This window comes from Magnolia sinica, chromosome 12 (assembly GCF_029962835.1).
Source record: "Magnolia sinica isolate HGM2019 chromosome 12, MsV1, whole genome shotgun sequence".
NCBI classification, from domain to species: Eukaryota; Viridiplantae; Streptophyta; class Magnoliopsida; order Magnoliales; family Magnoliaceae; genus Magnolia; species Magnolia sinica.
In genome coordinates this window covers 35571691-35593404 of record NC_080584.1, presented here as the reverse complement: position 1 = coordinate 35593404, position 21714 = coordinate 35571691, and the positions used below count along the sequence as shown (strand labels likewise).

Genomic DNA, 21714 nt, shown 5'->3' with positions numbered 1-21714 from the left:
GTATTAGTAGCCAATATTCGTGGAGCCTAAAAGCAACTAAAGAGAGATTCAAAGAGTTTAAATCGGATACCAAGAATTTTATGATAAACGTCTCCCAGAAGGTTATCCAATTCTCTCGTCTTGGACGTGTGGTAAAAGAATTTCATCTTCTCCCCATCTCCATCTGAGAACTAATTCAGTGCACATTAATTGTTATATATCACATGTTTGAAACATGTGAACAAGCAAAATATATTCTAATGATATATTAGTGCTTTTTCAAATGTGTTTTCAATCCAAAATCAAATACTTACTGCAAATTCAAAATCTTGAAGTTCTTTTAGGGTATCTTCGTCAAGTTTGTCTTCAAATATGCATATCAAATATCCTACAAAAACAAATAAAACAAGAATTGTGCCAATAAATTATGGCAAAAGGAACATATATATATATATATATATATATCAAATTGCAAAAATGGCACAATAATATAGAATCCAAATCAGCTTAACAGTAGGAAATTACATCATGAATATCAGCAACTCAAAATCACAGTTAGAAATATCTATCCATAAATATGCACCTGGTATAATCATACTGTCCAGAAACTCAACTACTTTATACAACTTGAGGGAGATGAGCTTGTTCTGAACACAATGAAAGTTTCTCGATCATGGAAATAGTAGATGGCTCTCCATGAACATAAAAAGTTTCCAGGCACCACCAATTTATTGATCAGAGTTAACAATAACTAGTAGGAAACAAAAACCATGTGATTTGTGCTCCAAGTTTTTTAAGTTATTAAGGGCAGTGTTCACAATATCGATACTATCGGCTGATATTATCATTATCGTTGCCCAGCAACATGAAACCCGCACGGAAACACTCGGAAGTTTTTGTTTTTTTTTTTTTTTTAAAAAAGAAGAAGAAGAAATGATTGTATCGCGCAATATATCATAGGATCTCGCACCATTATCTTCGATATCATGGATATCATTGATACTATCATGCATTTTTTTCAGATTTTATAACAGACTCACGGGTTTACTGTAGAGTCTGTCACAGACTCACATAAATACTGTAACCAACAACCAACGACAGCAATAAAAGGCCGGAAATGTGCTGTTCGTAATTACCAAAAAATTTAAGAAAGATTTTTTTTTTTTTTTTTTTTTTTAAAGAGGGAAAAACTGGAGGGAGGATTTCAGTACCTGTAGACTCAGATTGCGTGATCGGACGTCGAATTTGGTGGGCCACTCCATCAACAGCGGTAATTTCGATTTCCCTCTTTCTTTTTTCTTCGAATCCAACGGAGATTTCTCACATCGCAATGAAGATTTCGGCAAGGGGATTTCTTCAACTGAGACTTCGACGAGAAATCGGGCCATATTGAGGAAAAGATTTGAGAATTTTAGGGTTCTAGAAGCTTCAGAACCCTCTTCCCTCTTTCGAAATGCGGATTCCGCTAAAGCCCTTTAGAAATCGGATTGCATACTGAGTCACTCGGTATGCTTTATCATACCGAGAAAACTCTATGGGGCCCACCGTGAATGTACGTGGTTTATCCACGCCATCCAACTGTTTTTACAGCTCATGAAGGGGTTGAGCCCAAAATTGAAGCGTATCCAAAGCTCAAGGGGACCATACCATATAAAACTGTGGGAATAATGATTTCAACCGTTGAAACCTTGTTAGGCCCCACAGTGATGTTTATTTGTCATCCAACCTATTCATAAGATCACGGAAACAGGGATGAAGGGAAAACATAAATATAAGCTTGATCCAAAACTTGTGGCCCTCAGGAATTTTTCAATGGTATATGTTCAATTCACATGGTTTCCCGTGGTGCGGTCCATTTGAGCTTTAGATATGCTTCAATTTTGGGATCAAGCCCTAAAATTAAGGAGTGGATAAAATATATAAATCACGGTGGACCCCACAGTGTTTACTAAGTACACAATAATAAAATACACCCATGAGTTACGAGCGCGGATTGGTGCTACGTGAGTAACAACTTAGTGGGTGTTACGCTTACTATAGGGCCCACATTGATGATATGTTGTAGATCCACTCCATCCATTCGTTTTTATAGCCCATTTTTTTATGTCGTCCCAAAAATTAAACACATTCAAATCTTAGGTGGACCACACCACATCAAACAGTGATTAATGAACACTTACCATTAAATGGTATGGATCTGCTTAAATTTTCTGGTGCAGTCCACCTAAGATTTGGATCTACTTAATTTTTGGAATATTACGCTTAAATTATATGAAAAAATAGATGGACGGCTTGGATAAAATATATATAGCAAGGTGGACCCCATAGATCTTATGACGGGACTGGACGTTGTACCGCACAGGTTGTGTGGTGTGAAGACGAGCGTGACACTCAAAGTTGTACGAATGGTTCAAAGGAGATCAAAGTAACATGGGCCACACAATGATGTACTTATTATATCCATCCCGTTCATCTATTTGGCGAGATCATTTTAGATCATGAGCATAAAAATGAGTAATATCCAAAGCTCAAGTGGACCACACCACAAATAGCAGCGGGGATAATGATTCTCACCATTAAAACGTTTATAGGGCCCACCATAACATTTACTTTCCATTCAATCTGTTCATAAGGTCACACATACTTGGATGAAGAGGAAAAACAAATATCATATTGATCCAAAACTTCTGTGACCCGAAAATGGTTTCAATGGTAGACGTTCAATCCTCCACTACGTTTTGCAGTGTGGTCCACTTGATAATTGGATCTGCCTTATTTTTCGGCTCAAGCCTTGCGACAAGCTCGCCAAATGGACGGGCGATTTGGATATAAAACATAGCTCATGATGAGACCCACAAAACCTGTTGACGTCAACACACCATCCATAATGGTGGTGTGTGGTACAACAGCCAATTCACTTCCTCGGATTTCCTGCAAAAGCCTTTGGCAAGAAGTTCCTGTGCTAGAAACCTAGGTGGGGCCCAACGTGATGTTTGTGAGAAATCTACCCCATCCATCTGTTTTGTGAGTTCATTTTAGGACTTGAGACTAAAAGTGAGCAGGTTCCAACACTCAAGTGGGCCGCACTAAAGGAAAAGGTGGGTAGGGAAATTCCTACTGTTAAAACCTCCCTGGGTCGACAGTGATGTTTAAATGCCATCCATACCGTTCATAACGTCATTCCTACTGAGATGAACTGAGAAGAAAAATATTACCCTGATTCAAAACTTTTGTGGCCCCATGAATATTTCAACTATGTACGTTCAATCCTCATGCTTTCGACCCACTTGAGTATTTGATCTGGCTCATTTTTGGTACCATGTCCTAAAAGGAGCTCACAAAAGAGATGGTTGGGGTGGATTTCTCACAAACATCCTGGTGGGCCCTACCTAAGTTTCCAGCGCATGAACAAATTGTTAAAGGCTTTCACAAGAAATGGGCGCCCAAGGAATTAGGTGAGACTCGAATCCACGCCATCCAATACTTTTGTGGACTGTAGGAAGTATCTAATGCTGGAAATCCCCATTGTGTTCCACCTGAGATTTTGGATCATTCTCATTTTTTAAGACCATTCCTCAAATTAATATGGCAAAATGGATGGGTGGCATGGATATACATCATATGCACCAAGGTGGGCCCTAACAAGTATTAACATAATATTCTTTTATAGATAAAATATGTCAGGAGGAAGAGGGAGACAACCTAATATAGGATGGCGATACGGCCGGCCAACTCCCGATAATCGATTCGGAGTATATGTAATTTATGTGGCTATGTATCGAGGAGTGGGGGGTAACTCGCTTGAAGGAGCATTTAGCAGGAGGGTATCGCAATGCTGTGAACTGCCCTAAGTGCACACAGGATGTGTGAGAAGAAATGAGGGTCATATTGAAAGAAAAAAAAAATGTGAAGACAAAATATGAACGACATTCACAGGAGAGGGAGATTAGGGAGGAGTTGGGGCGGCCGCCAAATGTAGGTGACGAGGATGTAGTGGATCTTGATGACAATGATGATCCCGAATATAGACACGCAGTTTAAGAGTCCATATGTGATCAGTGGGAGAGGGATCGGGAGAGGAGGTGGGACATGAGTAGGCGTAGATTTAAGAGGTCTATCCATGAGCGTGGTGGGGGGAGTGGAGCAGGGGGAGTGTGGCAGGGGGTAGTGGAATAGGGGGATGGTGGAGGGGAGGGTAGTAAGCGGGGAGGATTATAGGGCATGGGCAGGAGTAGTAGCATGTGGGTGCCGGATATACCTTCAGATCCGAGGATATACAAGGAGGCAGGAGGGACACAAAAGAAAATAAAGGACATGTGAGGAAGAAAGTTGAAAAGTTTATAGCAAAGTTTTTTTCATCTACAATCAAATCCCCACGAATGCCACAGCAAGCTCGCACTTCAAGAATATGATAAGTGAAGTGCATTGTGGGGGTAAAGGTGTGCAGCTGCCCACGCCCTTTGAGATCATGATGAAGTATTTGGATGATGAATATGTGGAGATGAAGTCATACATGGATTCATATAAGAAGTCATGGGAGATGTATGGCTGCACTGTCATGTGTGATGGTTGGAAAAGACCAAAGAAGATGTAGGTCATAAATTTTATGGTCTATTGTAGGGGATGGGCGGTGTTCCTAAATTTTGTAAATGCGAGTAATAAGATTAAAGATTCGAACTACATTTACAAACTAATGCACAATGTCATGCTAGATGTTGGGAGGAGAAACATTGTGCAATTTGTTATGGACAATGGGAGTGTATTTGTCAAGGCGGGGAAGGATATTCAGAACAAGTATCATATGTATTGGACCCTCGGTGCAGCCTATTGCATTGATCTCATGCTGGAGATGATCGGGGATAGGCTGTCGGTGAAGACTATAATTATTGATGCACGACTCATCACAAACTTCATATACAACTACACTTGGTTATTAGTCGTGATGCGCGAGGTGTGGTGGGGATATAGTGCACCCCGGGGAGACGCAGTTCGCCACAAATTATATTGCCTTAAGTAGCCTCCTCAAACACAAACAAAGGTTACAAGAGCTTTTCACCTCTCATAATTACGAAGAATGGAAAAAGATGGCGAAGAGAGTAACCTAGAGAATCGAGGACCTAGTATTGACAAATACATTCTGGGATCGCGTGCGTAGCATAGTGGGTATTCTAGAGTCCATTTACGTGGTGTTGAGGATGGTGGATAATGAGACAAATCCGTCAATGGGATCGTTGTATCCATCCATACAACTGATGAAAGAAGCCATCAAGGCTAAAGCTCCTAACGCATATAAGTGGGTGCATGCAATAATAGACGATCATTGGGAAATGACGCTTTCTCACCCACTACATTAGGCCGGTAAATACTTATATGAATTTTTTTCTATATGCAATAATCAACAACGGCCGTACTGATGTAGGTTTTCAGCGTATTTCTTGAATCCCAGATACCAATGTTGTTGAATAGCATATGCGATCGTGTGCGATTGAATATGCGTGTGCACATATGCAATCGCACAATTGCATATGCGGTCGCATTTTTTTTCGTATTTTTTCAAAAAATTAAAAAAAAAACAGAAAAATTAAAATAAATTATTATATGTCATTGGGACATGAAATACATTTAATTTAAGTAAAAATAAAATAAAACCAATTACATACATACATATGATACATTTACAAATTACAATATAGTTAACTTCTTAACAATTAACAAATATAAAATATCCATATTCAACAGTCAACACTACATGATATATAATATATCAAGTTATCAACAATCAACAACATCAACACACTTAGACTTAGTAAATATTAAACAAAATTAAGAAGTTATGTATTTATTATTTATCTAATCAATAATCATATACATTGATCTAGTAGCCATTGTGGCATATCACCACTAGGTCCACCACCACCACCATCATCATCATTCGAGTCATCTCGTTCTTCCACATACACTTCTTCTTCTTCTGTTTCTTCATCATCTGTATGTACTAATACTTTATCAACATCCAATGGTGGATGATCTTCAGCTTGATCATCATTATCACCATCTCCTTCTTCAATCTCATCAACGGGTTGACTGCTACTACTCGCCCCTCGACTCCCCCCCGTCCTTCGCCTTCGAGTGGTACTACCTTCACCAGGTGTTGATCCGTATGCGGCATCTTCAACTTTTGCCCATGTCAGTTCCTCTCCAACAAATACTGGGTCTTCCGTCTCTACGAGCCACTTGTTATCTGCATCCAACTCATCTAAGCAGATAGGGTCAAAGAAACCGGGCTTTTCTTTCCTAGTTTGGAATCATTCTCGCAATTTTTGATTGTATTGAACGAAAACCAAGTCGTTGAGCTTTTTTTGCTCAAGGCGATTCCTTTTCTTGATATGAATCTGCAAGAAAGAAAGCACATTTGGCATTAGCTATTTAGATAATTAATTTAGCTTAGGCCACTAAAAAATTAAAGTTTGCAAACAATTACTAAACAGTCTAAACTTACCGCCTTGAACGTGCTCCAATTGCACTCGCAACCACTGGCAGAACACGTGAGTCCAAGAATCTTCATAGCCAGCTTATTTCGAGTTGGATCCTTCCTGTTCGGGTCCACTCCATAGGCAACCCACCAGTCAGCTGAGAAAAACGGTTTAAGTAGGTTAAGAGTCTTAGAGAAACTTTGTAGAAAAACTATTTGTAAGAGTTCAGTACACAGTACACTAACATTCATAGAAGTACTTACTGGGTAATTTCATTATCCGATGTCTTATTACGATATCCCTTGAGAATATCCCTTCACTTTTTGTGTAGAAGTCTAGCAAAGTTGAGATCATGTCCTGTTCTCATTTATCTGGAATCATTCTTTCCAAGACATCAATAAATCCAACCATATGCATAGTTAGTGCTTCTGCTGGATCAGTAGAAGTGAATAAACAGGTTGGGTTAAGGATGTAAGCAGCCGAATACAATGGGGATGACATTTGGCTGCCCTATCTTCTATCTATAATATCTAAAATTGGCTTTTAAGGCTGTAGCAAAATGTCAATTTTAGATAGTATAGATAGAAGATGGGGCAACCAAATGTCATCCCCATTGTATTCAGCTGCTTACATCCTTAACCCAGCCTGTTTATTCACTTCTGTTGATCCAGCAGAAGCACTAACTATGCATATGGTTGGATTTATTGATGTCTTGGAAAGAATGATTGCAGATAGAGGAGAACAGGACAGGATCTCAACTTTGTTGGACTTCTACACAAAAAGTGAAGGAATATTCTCAAGGGATATCGTAATAAGACATCGGACAATGAAATTACCCAGTAAGTATTTCTATGAATGTTAGTGTATTGTGTATTGAACTCTTATAAATAGTTTTTCTACAAAATGTCTCTAAAACTCTAACCTACTTAAACTGTTTTTCTCAGCTGACTAGTGGGCTGCCTATGGAGTGGACCCGAAAAGGAAGGATCCAGCTCTAAAGAAGCTGGCTATAAAGATTCTTAGACTTACGTGTTCTGCTAGTGGTTGCGAGCGCAATTGGAGCACGTTCGAGGCGGTAAGTTTAGACTGTTTAGTAATTGTTTGTAAACTTTAGTTTTTTAGTGGCCTAAGCTAAATTAATTACCTAAATAGCTAATATGTCAAATGCGCTTTCTTTCTTACAGATTCATACCAAGAAAAAGAATCACCTTGAGCAAAAAAAGCTCAACGACTTAGTTTTCGTTCAATACAATCAAAAATTGTGAGAACGATTCCAAAGTAGGAAAGAAAAGCCTAGTTTCTTTGACCCTATCTGCTTAGATGAGTTGGATGCAGATAAGGAGTGGCTCGTAGAGACGGAGGACCCGATATAGCTGGAGAGGAACTGACATGGGCATAAGTTGAAGATGTCGCATACGGATCGACACCTGGTGAAGGTAGTATCACTCGAAGGCGAAGGACGGAGGGGAGCCGGGGGGCGAGTAGTAGCCGTCAACCCGTTGATGAGATTGAGGAGATTGAAGAAGGAGATGGTGATAATGATGATCAAGCTGAAGATCATCCACCATTGGATGTTGATGAAGTATTAGTACGTACAGATGATGAAGAAACAGAAGAAGAAGAAGTGTATGTGGAAGAAGGGGATGACTCGAATGATGATGATGATGGTGGTGGTGGTGGTGGTGGACCTGGTGGTGATATGCCACAATGGTCACTAGATCAATGTATATGATTATTGATTAGATAAATAATAAATACATAACTTCTTAATTTTGTTTAATATTTACTAAGTCTTAAGTGTGTTGATGTTGTTGTTGTTGATAACTTGATATATTATATATCATGTAGTGTTGAATGTTGAATATGGATATTTCATATTTGTCAAATGTTAATTGTTAACTATATTGTAATTTATAAATGTATGCAATTGGTTTTATTTTATTTTTACTTAAATTAAATGTATTTCATGTCCCAATGACATATAATAATTGATTTTGATTTTTTCTGATTTTTCTGATTTTTTTTAAATTTTTTGAAAAAATGCGAAAAAAAAAAAATATGCGGCCGCACATGCGATTGTGCGATCGCATATGCGCACACCGATCGCATATGCTATTCGACAACATTGATGTCTGCTACTTGTTTTGAGATTGTCTGGCTTCGTGGGCTTCTGGCTGAGCTTGGTTTTTCCCAGTCTGATCCTACACCTCTCCATGCTGATAATACTAGTGCCATTCAGATTGCTGCTAATCCCATTTTTCATGAACGAACGAAGCACATTGAGGTGGACTATCATTCTATTCGGGAAGCCTTCGACACTCGTATTATTTCTCTTCCTTATGTTTCCACTGACCTTCAGATAACTGACGTGTTTACCAAGGCCATGACATGACAGCGCCATCAGTTCCTTGTAGGCAAATTAATGCTTCTTGATCGACCAGCATCAATTTGAGGGGGGGTGTCAATCGGGACAGCATATATTTAGCCATAATTAGGTCATCTATTTATGACATGATTGTATATATCTTGTACAGTTATTGTTTCCTTGTTTGTTAGCCTAGATTGATGCTAATGGCTGCAATTCAGCCTTGTAATTAAGCCTAGAGTTTCTATTTAAATAGAGGAACCTCACAATGAGAACATTCAATCCAAAATATTTACAGTCAGGATTAGAGAAGCTCTAATATCAGGTATAATGAGGAGGGAAAGAAGAAAAGGGAGGAGAGAGAGTCATATGGGATGAAAAGTGAGAATAGAAGATTGTGTATGTCTTCTTTCCCAACCTCTTTATTTATATTAAAAAGGTTATAAAGAGATAAGTTCAAAGATACACATCTCAATAAATAAAGATAAACAAGGGTCTCTATAATGGTATGGTACTTTAGAGTACCAAACGGCAACATAACTCCTAATCGTACTCAATAATGCGTACACTGAAAACTATACTCCAACAGGTTCCTTTCACTGTGTTAAAGAAAACAAATGTTATTAGGTGTTCTTGACCTATCAATTAGCACACATGGGCTACAATGTTAAGATCAATGTGTCAATTCTCACTTATTCACTTTTCAAACATGGTTATTTAGTGCTAGAATACTTCAAAATTTCTACGATCAGAAGGAGATAACAACTTGATCTACAAATTGTCTAGAAGGACACGAAGAAATCCAGAAACACATTCGAGGGGCAGCGGATGTAGTATGAACTGACAATGAAACATGTTCTCATTTCATAGGAAGATATTTGGTAAAGAAATAAAGACCTACCTATTTGATGTACATATACTACACATGGAAGAAGCTTATTATCATGCAGGTGAGGAAGACGTTCAATTTCAAAGGATGAAACCTGCAAGGAATTAATATTAAATAAATAAGATTTTGAGCTCAGTGTCATAAAAAATGATAATTGAAATATGATCGCAGAAAAGATGATACCTGCTCTAGAAACTCTGGTAGCTCCTCATATATTACCCTTAGCTCATCCAGCTAGGTTTTAAATGAGAAAAATGTACCTCATTAGTTTGTTTACAGTTGAAATGAAAAATATAATGTGATTATTGAAGAGCAAGGTGTCCCGTATCGGTATCGGTTGGCGTAACGGTGCCCTCCGAAACCGATACGGATACGGGGGCGTAACGGCCCGTAACGGCGCAATTTTATTTTTATTTTTTGCCAAAAAAATATGAAAAAATATGGATTAAATCCAGAATATTCTAAGCATTCCAAATATGCATTCATTTATAAATTGGAACATGTTTATGGTGGTGTAACGGTCCACTCTTTGGTGAGAAGTTATATCGGACTGTCTGATTAATTTTTTAACCAGGTAACTTAAATTTGACTACAAAATTCATATATTTAATTTTTTAAATATGTAATTTATATACTTAACATCTTGATATCATTTCTCCCAATAGTTCTTTAAAAAAATAAAATTAAATTCAGGTAGATGGCGTTGCCAATTTGGGGTTGACTTGGAGGACCAATTTATTCTCCAAATCAGCCTCAAATTCATGCCATTTATTGTCATTATCCCACTTATAAATTGGTGGACATTTATTGGATAGTGAATCATAAAAATAAAAAATAAAAAATCAAAAGGCCCTATTTTAAAAAATAAAAGTTCACAAATTAACAATTAAAACTATTCAAATAATTTGATTTTGGCATTGTGAGTTAGCAATTGCAGTCCATAATTTAATTGTCAAATTTCAAGTTAATATATGTCTCGTGTACAATTTTTTAAGGTTTGAATTAGGAGGGACTCGGATGTAAAGTGCAGCACACGTGTCAAAGTTTTTTGGGCCTCACCCGTGATGAATGTGTTATATCTACACCATTCATCCATTTTGCCAAATAATTTTAGGGCATGAGCCCAAAAATGAGGCACATCCAACGCTCGGGTGGATTGCACCGTAAGAAACAATAATAATTAAACGTTCACCATTAAAAATTTATTGAGGGCTAGAAAAGTTTTAGATCAAGCTGACATGGGTGTTTTCCCTTCATCCACGTCAATGTGACCCAATTAACAGGTTAGATTGAAAATAAACATTACAGTGGACTTTAGGAAATTTTTAATGGTGAGCATTCTATAACCACTATTTCCTATGGTGTGGTCCACCTGAGATTTGGATATTACTAATTTTTTGAATCCTGACTTAAAATGACGTTGCAAAATGGATGGACGATATGGATAAAATATATACATTATGGTGAGGCCCACTCAGGTCTGATATGATTGGATGGAAAATAAACGTTACGTGCGCCCTAAAAATTATTTAACCGCGAAAGTCATTATCCCTGCTGCTATTTTTGGTGTGGTCCAGATGATCTCTGGATATAATTCATTTTTTGGCTGGTGCTCTAAAATGATCTCTGAAAATAGGTGAACGGTGTAGATGTAATAAATACATCACCATGGAGCCCATATAACTTTGATCTCCTTTGAACAGTTCGTACAACTCGGCGCTCGATGAGTGTCAGCGCTCGTCTTTGTGTGACACGTACTGCAGTCAGCTGCGGCAAATAAAAAAAAAAAAAATGGAGAGAGAGGGAAACGAAAAGAAAAAAAGAGGGAAAGAAAGAAAAGAAAAAAAGAGGGAAACGGGAAAGAAGAGATTAAGAGAGAGACAGAGAGAGAGTGAGAGAGAGAGGAAGAAGAAGAAGAAGAACAGGAAGCAGCCGCAGCTGCAGCCGGGCGCAGCCGCAGACGCAGCTGCTCGAGAAGAAGAAGAAGAAGAAGAAGAAGAAAGAGAAGAAGAAGAGGAAAAGAAAGGAAAAAAAAGGTAAGGTTTTTTTTTTTTTTTACAGGGTCTATAACGGCCGTTATGGCCCGTAACGTCCCCGTAACGGCCGTTACGGTCACAGAATTCCATAACGGCCGTTTCGACCCCGTATCGCGTAACGGGTCCCACCGTTACCGTTACGTATCGGCCGTTACGGCCGATACGTAACCGATTTGGGATATCCTGTTGAAGAGTTGGCTACTAGTGAGTATCGCTCACAACAAACAACTTACAACAGTGCATATATCGATTCAAATTCCAGAGAAGAATACATGGTGATAAATCACCAAACTTGTGCTAAAAAGCAGCATGAAAGCAGTATAAGCACTAATCTCTACTGTTGAAGGGTAATCAACTCCCATAGTGAAAAAGAAACTGGTGGATGGGCAACACATTATCCTTAAAGCTAAGACAAGAAGGGTAATCCATTTCAGGTAGATTCACTTATCAAATGAACCATATATGTACTTCGGATCAGACTGATGGCTGTCTTAAGGTTTTATATGGTCTGATCCACATGATGAGTGGATAGGTCTGGTTTTTGAATCACGTGTTTGTCATGGTTAGTCCAACCTTCTTGACAAGTTGGATATTGCAAACACTTGACACGTTGACAATTAAGCGCTAGTTGGATATCAACTGGTTGTATGTGTGTCTACACATACATGCATATACACAGACAGACAGACAAACATACATGTGTTTTTGTGTGGGAAATGATTCAGTGCAGATGTTTTCAATGTAATTACAGTTAAAATGTTTTTTTTTTCTTTTTGGTAGGGCCGACCATAATCCATCAGACATGCCCTGACTTGTTTGGCTAGGAATGCAACAATCAAAGAGTTAAAAGAGGGATGCCCCCCACTGATTCCAATAAGGCCCAGCGGGTGTCAAAATAGCCTGATGGACAGGGGATCCCTTCATCTGGGACAGGTACCTCAGATGAATGGGTTGGATGACAGACTTACATCATGGTGGGCCTTCCAAGATATCAAGGGTGGGCTTCCCCCCTCAACTGCTTCCCTATTGTGTGGCCCACCTTAATGAGACATTGACATGATTATTCGGCCCAATCCCAAACAAGGTGCAATGCATTTGATGGTGGGAGTGGATGTAATTGAAGCATATCACGGTGGGGCCCACAAATGATTCAATGAAAACATTTTCACCATATTTACTATATAAAAAAATGCTTTCATTGAATCATTTTCACACACAAATAACTGTACTCGTGTGTGGGGCCAACCGTGGTGTTTGTATAACATCCAACCCGTTTAGCAAGGTTGTCCCGCAATCAAAATAGGATACTCAAAATAATTATAATTATTAGGTTAATAGACATGCCAACGAGTGTTGTGTGAGAATTTCTCGCATTTTTTCTTTCTTTCTTTGGGGGGGGGGGGGGGGAACAACACCAAAACTTATAATGGAAATCATTAATTGGAAGTCCAACCTCATCGCAAAATCCCTCCTTTACCACTGTTCTGTAGCCTTTCTCCTTGCTTCTATTAACATCAATGACACCCATTACCTACATGACAAAACCAAGTCAAAGTTTAAGAGTAAAAAACAAGCTTCTAACATAGTTTCATTATACTAAAGAATTAGAAAATAAAGCATAAATCTGTTGCTCTTGAGAAAAGTTAATCTAAATAAGAAAACATAAAAGTCATCAGAAGGGCCATCAAATGAGAAATTGTAATAAAATAATAACCATAGTAGCATTGAATAATATTCGATGCATATTATATAGGCTAGTCGTGATAACAACTTATCAAAAGTCAGTTCATAACTGTGTCTTAGCTATCCAATCTTGTACTAATTGGAGGTTCAAGTGTACATGACATAATCACCAGTTCATAATTCTTTTATAGTCCAGGAAGTAGGAACAATATTTTTTTTTTTGAGTTAGTAATTGACATTCTAAAAAATTGTAGTAATTGTTGGTCTGATAAAGTTCTATAAGGAGATGCTTTTGAAAAGTTTTCTACTGAAGCCTTGTTTTCTTTTCCAAGAGGATATGTAGGTTATAAATCTCTGTTCAAAAGTGAAAGCATGTGAAGCAACCCATCATGCACTAACATGTGAGAAGGTATGGGCACAAGGACACTTGAGACATGCATTACATTTCAGTCAACCAATCACTGCAAGGAAACAGGGGAGCCTTTTTTTTTCCATCCAGAATTCTTAGGCCCAGTCGTCAGTATCATGGCCTTTCCTGGACGTCTCTTTCTCATGGGTCTTCCTGTCCCCCATAAAGCCCTTCCCCTTTCGACGGCTTCAGCTTCCAGCTTCCGCTTGAAGACAAAACTAGTCGTTAATATCTTACCTTCATGTCTTTCCCAACTGCTGTCTCCTTCCATCACTCTCCCTCTGGTTAGTGAGACCTTATCTTGCCCTGAAAAATCAAAGTGCCTTACTAGATAGGGCAATTAGGAATGCTAGCCTCAAAAAGACTACACACACACTCAGAGAGAGAGAGAGAGAGAGAGAGAGAGAGAGAGAGAAAGAGAGAGAATGGTTAGGGCAACTCAAACTGTATTGCAAAAGGAAAAGGAAACAGAAAGATGATGAGAAGCCATCTTCCTCAGATACAACAGAGGTCCAAAAAGAAATGGGACAAAAAAAAAGAGATACACAAAGGATGGAATACTAGGGATTCTCCCTCATAAAGATTCCAGGCAGGAAAGAATGGGGCCTCATTTAGAGGTAGGAAGAGCCATGGATTATTTGATAATCAACCCCAACTACAGATTAGTTGGGAAGGAACACAATTCAAAACATGCTTCGATTCTGCATAAGAAGGTGCATTAACCTCTAGTCGAACTTCTATCATGTCTCGATTCTTCATAATCTATATCTGAATAACCGGCTACTAGAAGATAACTATGAGCTCTGTATAGGATACCCTTCCCAGGGGAACATTTCAGATACCTAGGAATCCTCATAGCTGCTACTAGGTGTGATCTCCTCAGACTTTGAAAGAATTGACTCACCAAACCAGCTTAAAAGGCAATACCTGGCCTGGTGATGGTCAAATAGATGAGTCTGCCGACAAATCTCCTGTACATACCAATGTTATGATTTAAAAGTGTGTATTAAGGTATTTTTTAACAATCCCTGAAGTTTCATTGAAGAATTCAACTATTTTCCCAATGAAGAAGGGAAAATGGACAGTTCTTTTTTCAAAATAATGGTATTAGCTCCCCTTCTCTTTTATAGTTTCAGAAAGAGACTAAAAAAAACCTCTTTCAGGAAAGAATTCACATTATAAATAAATTTTTTAAAAAAAAACTACCTCATGTAAAACATAAAATAATCTAAAAATAATAAAATAAATGACAAAAATTATTCAAAACAAATAAATCCAAACTATCATAAACTATTCGTAGCTAATGGGGTGGTCCATGATCAAGATGGGTCATGATTAAGAGTGATTCAAAGGTCCATCGTGCATGATCCAATGGTCCAATCAATGCAAGCACTCAATTCAACGGTCCAGACTCCTCAAGAATACAACTCACATGCATCTTCCTAGTGTAGGGTCTTCGAAGATGCATCAAATGCATATGGGGGTCCTTAATGCGGTCTTCAAAACGGTCCACTTGGCCCACATGGGCCCACGTAGTGGTCATCCATCCAGAGGGAAACTAGTGATGATCTCCTCCTTTGGTAGACCCTGAATGGTGCTCTGATATCCTCATCATCTACTCTTAAGAAGAGCATAAATATAGTGTAGGTTCCCTTTCTAAGGATTTGAACACAGAGACTCATAATTACATTTTAAGCTAGCTAAATACTAAATAACTTGTCCTCCATTCAGTGATGAAGAACCTCAGCATCCTTCGTACAAACAAAAGTCAAGGTCAGATATTTCGAACACTGGATATTACTGACAATATTAGAAGTATTATCTCATGTATGGATGGTAAAATGGATTTATTTCAAAGGGTTGTTGCCAATATCTTGCAATATCGAAAATATCTATGTCAACTGACCAATATAATGTATTTTTGTATTACATATTGTACCTGTATCACTGACCTGAGATAAAAATAATATAAGCTGACAATATCAATAATATTGGTGATACTAGGGACGCATATGGAAGACTTCAGACTTTGACCGTCATACATGCTCATCAACAAACATTGCAGAAAATAAATTATTACCATGGGTCACATAATATTATTTCCAATCAATCTAACCTGATAATAAAAGAACTATTGGAAAAAATAAGACCTGTTTGGTAGACATCACAAATTAGTTCATGTGACTTTAATTAACAGGAATGATACTCTATGCTTCACATGGTATGAATGCCACACTTGAAGAGAATCATGAGGGTCGATGATCACGAACGCTTCATTCCCTTCTCACGCACAAACCCTTATAAAGGCCCGGTTAAAAATAAAAATAAAATAAACCTTAAAAGTATCAAAAAAGATTTTCAACATGAGAGGGATGAGAGAGACTAAAAATAAAAGAAGGAAAAAGAATTACAGGATAGAAGGGAGAGATGGATTAGATTAGAAGCAAGGACGCTCTAATACCATGTGGAATTATAGACTAAAGAAAGAAGAAGAGGAGAAGAAAAGAGACAAAAGAAAGTTGGGAGAAGAGAGGAAAGGTAACTTATGATTGGACGCCCACCCTCTCTGCTTTTTATTAATAATAAAAAATCAACATGACAAAATACCCTTAATAACGAAAGCAAAAAATATTCTATGTCCCATACCAGAATAAACAACTAAAAACAAGACAAAATAACAAAAAATAAAGTCTATGTGGGTCGTATAGTGGTACGGCCCACATCTCCACATCCGTTCACAACATCCAAACAACAATATTTTAGATGTTTACTTCAGTATATACTAAGAAGCATGTCCAAACAAAGTTAAATAGTATTGATATATAATAGCATACACCTGGACAAGGCCAAATGCCCGAACTCTAGCACATCTTGTGGGGAACCAGTTACAAATTTGTATATTTTCTGTGTTATAACCATCATAATGCTTAAAAACTTAACAATGTAAGTAATAGTTCTTAATACCGGAGAAATTATGTACATGCTTTCTATGGGAAGTAAAGCTAATGTAGATATTATTTCTTAACAATTAATTATGGTTGAAAATACATGCTAACCAATTCATAGACATAAACCAGCTCTGTTGTAATACATGAATTTGCCTGCAATAAAATTATGAGAAGAACATGTCAATAAATGAAATTTTCTACCAAGCAAGTTGCTTATCATAACTCAGGGCTCAAAAGTGGATGATATACTGAGCTGGTACCTTTTCAATAATGCCTAAATTCAAGTACTCCAATTTATCCTGAAGACATTCAGAAATTCCAACTTCAAGAAGTTTTTGTATGTGCATGAGTGAAGAAATGCTCTGCATAAATAAGAAGGAAAAAAGAGTTCCATGTGAAATTAGTTTCAAATTGCTTGAATTCTGGTACAATCATAAAACCTTGTTAAATTATATAGAATGATGAAAAGAAACAGATAATGATTCTTTAGCCTAGAATGGACATGCAAAATCTTCGTCCAAGATGCCTTCTACCTTTGTTGTATCGACATGGATACAACATACAAGTATTAGAATCTGATACTTGTACAGTGTGAAATTTGCAAAAACCCAAAAAATAGATGTTCATCTTCTATATAATTTAGCTTTACCTGAAATTTTAATTTTCATATAAGAACTCAAACAAAGTAAAAAGGTCCTATCCCAATAGATCATGCTATAATTCCTCATTAACAAATTTGCCTTTTCATGTATTTTTTGCGTATAGTTGTGTTGTAATGATGAAGGTAAGTCTGCACATGCAGGTGTGTGTGTGTGTGTGTGCATGGGTCCCGATCCAGTAAAAGTCAATTGTAAACCTCTATGGGGCCCACTATGATGTTTGATGCAAATCCAAGCCATCTACTTGATACACCCTTTTTAGGCCCAGGGCCAAAAAAATCATTCCAATCTATGATTCAGTAGCACCACATGAAACAATTGAGAGGCAGTGCCCACTGTAGGGGTGTGTGTGGAGCACATGGTGATGTTCATATGACATTCAACCTGTTCATTGTGTATGCCCCACCTGGAGGGCCAACCCAAAAATCAGGCCATTCCAAAACTTAGATGGGATCCAACATGGGATTTTAGGGTTTTAGGCAGGACATCAAGTGGTGTGTAAAGCCTGTCCAACAGGTGTTTCCAATAATGATGAGACTTAACTCCTCCCTCTCTCCCTCCTCCCAATTGTTTGAATCAAGGTGAATCCTAACGTGTTAGGGAGATTCATATGGAGTTATGGAATGCATAGGAAAAAATAGACTGCCGATTTCAGTCCTATTCAAAGAATTGTCTTCAGATTTCATTTGGGTTTTCTTGTTGGAATGTGGTGCAAATGATGTAGTTCTAAGTCAAACTTTTTGTAAGACCCGTAACCCTATGAGAACAACCATATGCTTCGTTTTCGGTGTCGGCACGTTCCAGGCGGACCAGATTGGCGAGCTTCAATCGTAACCCTATTTCAGTACTGCAATGACCCGAGATTTGAACCTTGACAAGCGCACAGGAGCTGCGATTCCAACGCCGCACGGCATGCCCCATTGCAACACCCAAATTAGAAGTCGTAGTTTTGGTGCAATCCGATGTGGGCCGCGCAACGCACACATAGCACAGGCCCCACTTGCAAGAATCCCGAGGTAGTCCAATCAACCCATCACCTCTCTCTCCCCATTAGTCAAAGAAGCCTATACCCTTGCCCATGCTAAGCAACTCCCCTCTCTCTTTCCCTCTTCCCATCCTACCCCTCCATCTTTTCCAATTCCCCTCTATCCAAAAAAAAATTCTACCACAAAGCCCCCTCTCATTTCCAACAATTTTCCTAGCAAGTGAGAGTGAGAAGAAAAGAGAGAAGTTTAAGAGAGAGGGTTTAAGAGATAGTTTAGAGAGAGAGCACGAGGGCAAGTTTGAGAGTTAGAGGAGTTAGGGGAAGAGCATCATCATCGAAGCCGTCCGATCAATGATCCGAACCAATCCAGCCTTTCAACACCATTGTGAGAGCAAGGGAGGACAAACTCTCCCTTTTTACATGCTTTCCTTCATTTCCATGGGCCCACAAGGATGAGACCCACCTTGTTTGTGTTAATTTTGTGTAGGGAGGGCCCCAGAGTGGCGGGGGCCCATCCAATGGCTCGATCTCCCCTTCCTTCTTCCCCTCTCTTTCTTTCTTTTACGATTGTGGACCGTTGTGGGGTCCACAAGTGGTCCACGCTATGAGACAGCATGCCCCGCACGCTTTGATACTGTGGATCACCTTGTGTGGCCCATCATGTCATTTATTTACCATTCAACATGTTGATTAGATCACTTAGATCTATATGAAGGAAAAATGCAAAGTTCATATTGATCCTAGCTTCTTGGGCCCACCCCGAGATGGCCAAGCGGATGGATGGAGTGGATTGTCCACATGTGGGCCCTAGTTGAATTTAAATTTTTTAAAAAGAGAGAGAGAGAGAGAGAGAGAGAGAGAGAGAGAGAGAAGATTATAAAAAAAATGGGAAGCTGCTAGACAGCAAGACATGCAACGCCAGCTGTTGTCCAGCGTTAGAAGGGGAAAACCTTTTTGGGCGTTACAGAGGAGCCCCGCTCATGGGCCCCACCACGGAGTATATGTATAATAGGAGAGGTGGTCACACTTGTGAGACCCACCATGATGTATGGGTTTAATCCACAGATCATTTTAGGCCTTGGCCCCAAAAATCAACACAATCAGGATTTCAGGTGAATCGCACCATAGGAAACAGCAGGGCTAGGGACGCTGCCCCCTTTCTGCAAGTAGGTGGCCCACTCGTGGGGCCCAACATGTCATATATGTTTCATCCACACTATCCATTTGTTTCACCATATCATTGTAGGCCGTGGTGCCAATTTTCAGCTGGATCCAAACTCGGATGGACCACACCACAAGGGACATAACACCAACCCCACCCCGCTAGCATTAGTGACGATGCCTCCTTTGGCAACTAGAGGCGGCCCACCTTGATTCATGTGTTTCATCCTCATCGTCCACCCATTTCATCAGATCATTTTAGGGCAGGGCCCCAAAAATGAGGGAGATCCAGATCTCAGGTGGAGCACTCTGCTGGGAACAATGGGAACAGTGGCGTCCACCATTGGGCCTTCCAAGGGGTGTTGCCCCCTTCTTTTGCAGCCAACAGGTTGCCCAACTCGTGGGACCCACCATGATGTATGTGCATAATCCACACCGTCCATCCTTTTGCTAAACCATTTTAGGCCATGAACCCAAATCTGACTAGGGTCCAGATCTTGGATGGACCACATCATGTGGAGCAGTGAAGCTCACCATGAGGTCTAATTGTCACCCAACCCGTGGCACAAGTTTGGATGAATGAGGAAACACAAATATTAGCATAATCCAGGACATCCTGGGGCCACACATGGGGACCAATGCAGACAGTGTGCATGTGCACGTTGTCCAGTAGAGGCCAACTCGTGGGGCCCACTCTAGTGTGAGGCCTATCCAGATCTCAGGTGGGCCACACCTTAGGAAAACAGTGGGACAATGACATCCACCATTGAGGCCTTCCTTGGGGCCACCATGATGTTTGTATGTTATTCACACTACCCATCTAACAACAGGATCCGCCATGATGTATATATTTATCCATACCATCCATATGTTTTTCCATATCAACTTAGGTCATGAGCCCATAGATGAGGCCGATCAAACCCTCAAGCGAGCCGCACTAGAGGAAATAGTGAGAATTGAGGACTTACCATTAAAAAACTACCACAAGCCCATTATAGTGTTTGTTACCACCTAACTTATCCGTAGGGCCTACTGTGGACCCCACCATGGTGCATGTGTTTGTTTAAACCATCCCAAGTACGTTACACCTTGATGTATATATTATATCCTCACCGATCATCCATTTTACTAGATCAAGTTATATGTAAAAGCCCTAGTGTGTGGCCGATTCTTGTCGCAAGTGGGCCATGCCACATAGACACATTGCTAGAGGAGCCAACTAATCGAGTCCCACTCCCGATATGTCAAACCATTCAAGGCCGATTATCATGTGATATGTTTGATAACATGTAAAGGTACTTAGCCTGATAGGTCGACACTGATAATATGCTTAGTGTACTGGATACTTTGCTCAGTCATCTACCCATACGCACCATTTGTATGCCTACCTTGGAATGACGATTGATCATAGCATACGCCTTTTTGGCTTGAGGTACTTGGGGAACCCGTACTAGATAGGGTAACCCTGCATGATCTTGCGGTACGCAGAGTATTGATGCATGACTTGGTTAGTGTGATCCATGCATTATGCATCATGTGTGACACGTCACATCTACTCCCTAGTGACACCAGGGAGGTAGTCCCGCGGTCTTGTTGTAGCTGGCGGATGATTCTATGGACACCGGAAACTATTAAGGTTACAGGGCATCACAGGCGTCCCTGAGTGAAAGTCCCTAAACCCTGTGGTACCAGTAGACTGCTCCAACATCTAGACTGAGTAGATTCATGAGCACACGATGGCTGGATACTAGTAGACCACATCTCCCACTATGTCGGGGTTGATTGGAAGGGGGCTTGACCTTACCCACCCAGGTGCAAAAGGCTATATATTAGGTTGAGTTCAGTGTTCATATTGTCGGCGAAAAATCGATATTATCACCGATAATTTCGGTATCGCTGGACTTGCGATACCAAAAACCCAAAAAATAAAAAATAAAAATCGTTTCTCTTCCAAATTTCAGCAATATATTGGCGATATATCGTTGATAACATTAATGACAACGAAAATATCGACAATTCGATGATTATATCTTTGTATATAGCCTTAAATTCAAAAAAAAAAAAAGTGTGAGAGATATTAGATTAGATAGAGCAGGAAATTGAATAGAACCATACCTATGGAAGGAT

General features: G+C 39.3%; 2 protein-coding genes and 1 long non-coding RNA gene across 13 annotated transcripts in view; 1 reads left to right on the top strand and 2 right to left on the bottom strand.

The window, feature by feature from the left end:
* LOC131221221 (DNA mismatch repair protein MSH5) overlaps nt 1–21714 on the bottom strand; it is a 152657-nt gene that overhangs the window by 66965 nt on the left and 63978 nt on the right. For 10 of the 11 annotated variants that reach the window (XR_009159110.1, XM_058216406.1, XM_058216408.1 and 7 more), the window contains 7 exons: nt 17043–17144; nt 16891–16935; nt 13196–13273; nt 9890–9940; nt 9719–9800; nt 294–367; nt 71–170 (listed from right to left, as the gene is read on the bottom strand). Coding sequence is in view for 10 of the 11 variants with exons in the window: in XM_058216406.1 (XP_058072389.1) it covers nt 71–170; nt 294–367; nt 9719–9800; nt 9890–9940; nt 13196–13273; nt 16891–16935; nt 17043–17144 (532 nt within the window). In the remaining variant the exon portion in view is untranslated. The remainder of the gene's footprint in view (nt 1–70; nt 171–293; nt 368–9718; nt 9801–9889; nt 9941–13195; nt 13274–16890; nt 16936–17042; nt 17145–21714) is intronic. The other variant, XM_058216410.1, reaches the window with a different exon arrangement.
* On the bottom strand, nt 5896–6993 carry LOC131221223 (uncharacterized). The gene is made up of 3 exons (XM_058216417.1): nt 6716–6993; nt 6479–6609; nt 5896–6371 (listed from the first exon to the last, which is right to left on the bottom strand). The coding sequence occupies exons 1-3, from the start codon at nt 6804–6806 to the stop codon at nt 6285–6287; spliced, it is 309 nt and encodes a 102-aa protein (XP_058072400.1). The 5' UTR covers nt 6807–6993; the 3' UTR covers nt 5896–6284.
* LOC131221224 (uncharacterized) lies at nt 7049–7815 on the top strand. Its single transcript, XR_009159111.1, has 3 exons — nt 7049–7291; nt 7397–7527; nt 7637–7815. It is a non-coding gene; the product is annotated as an uncharacterized LOC131221224 (long non-coding RNA).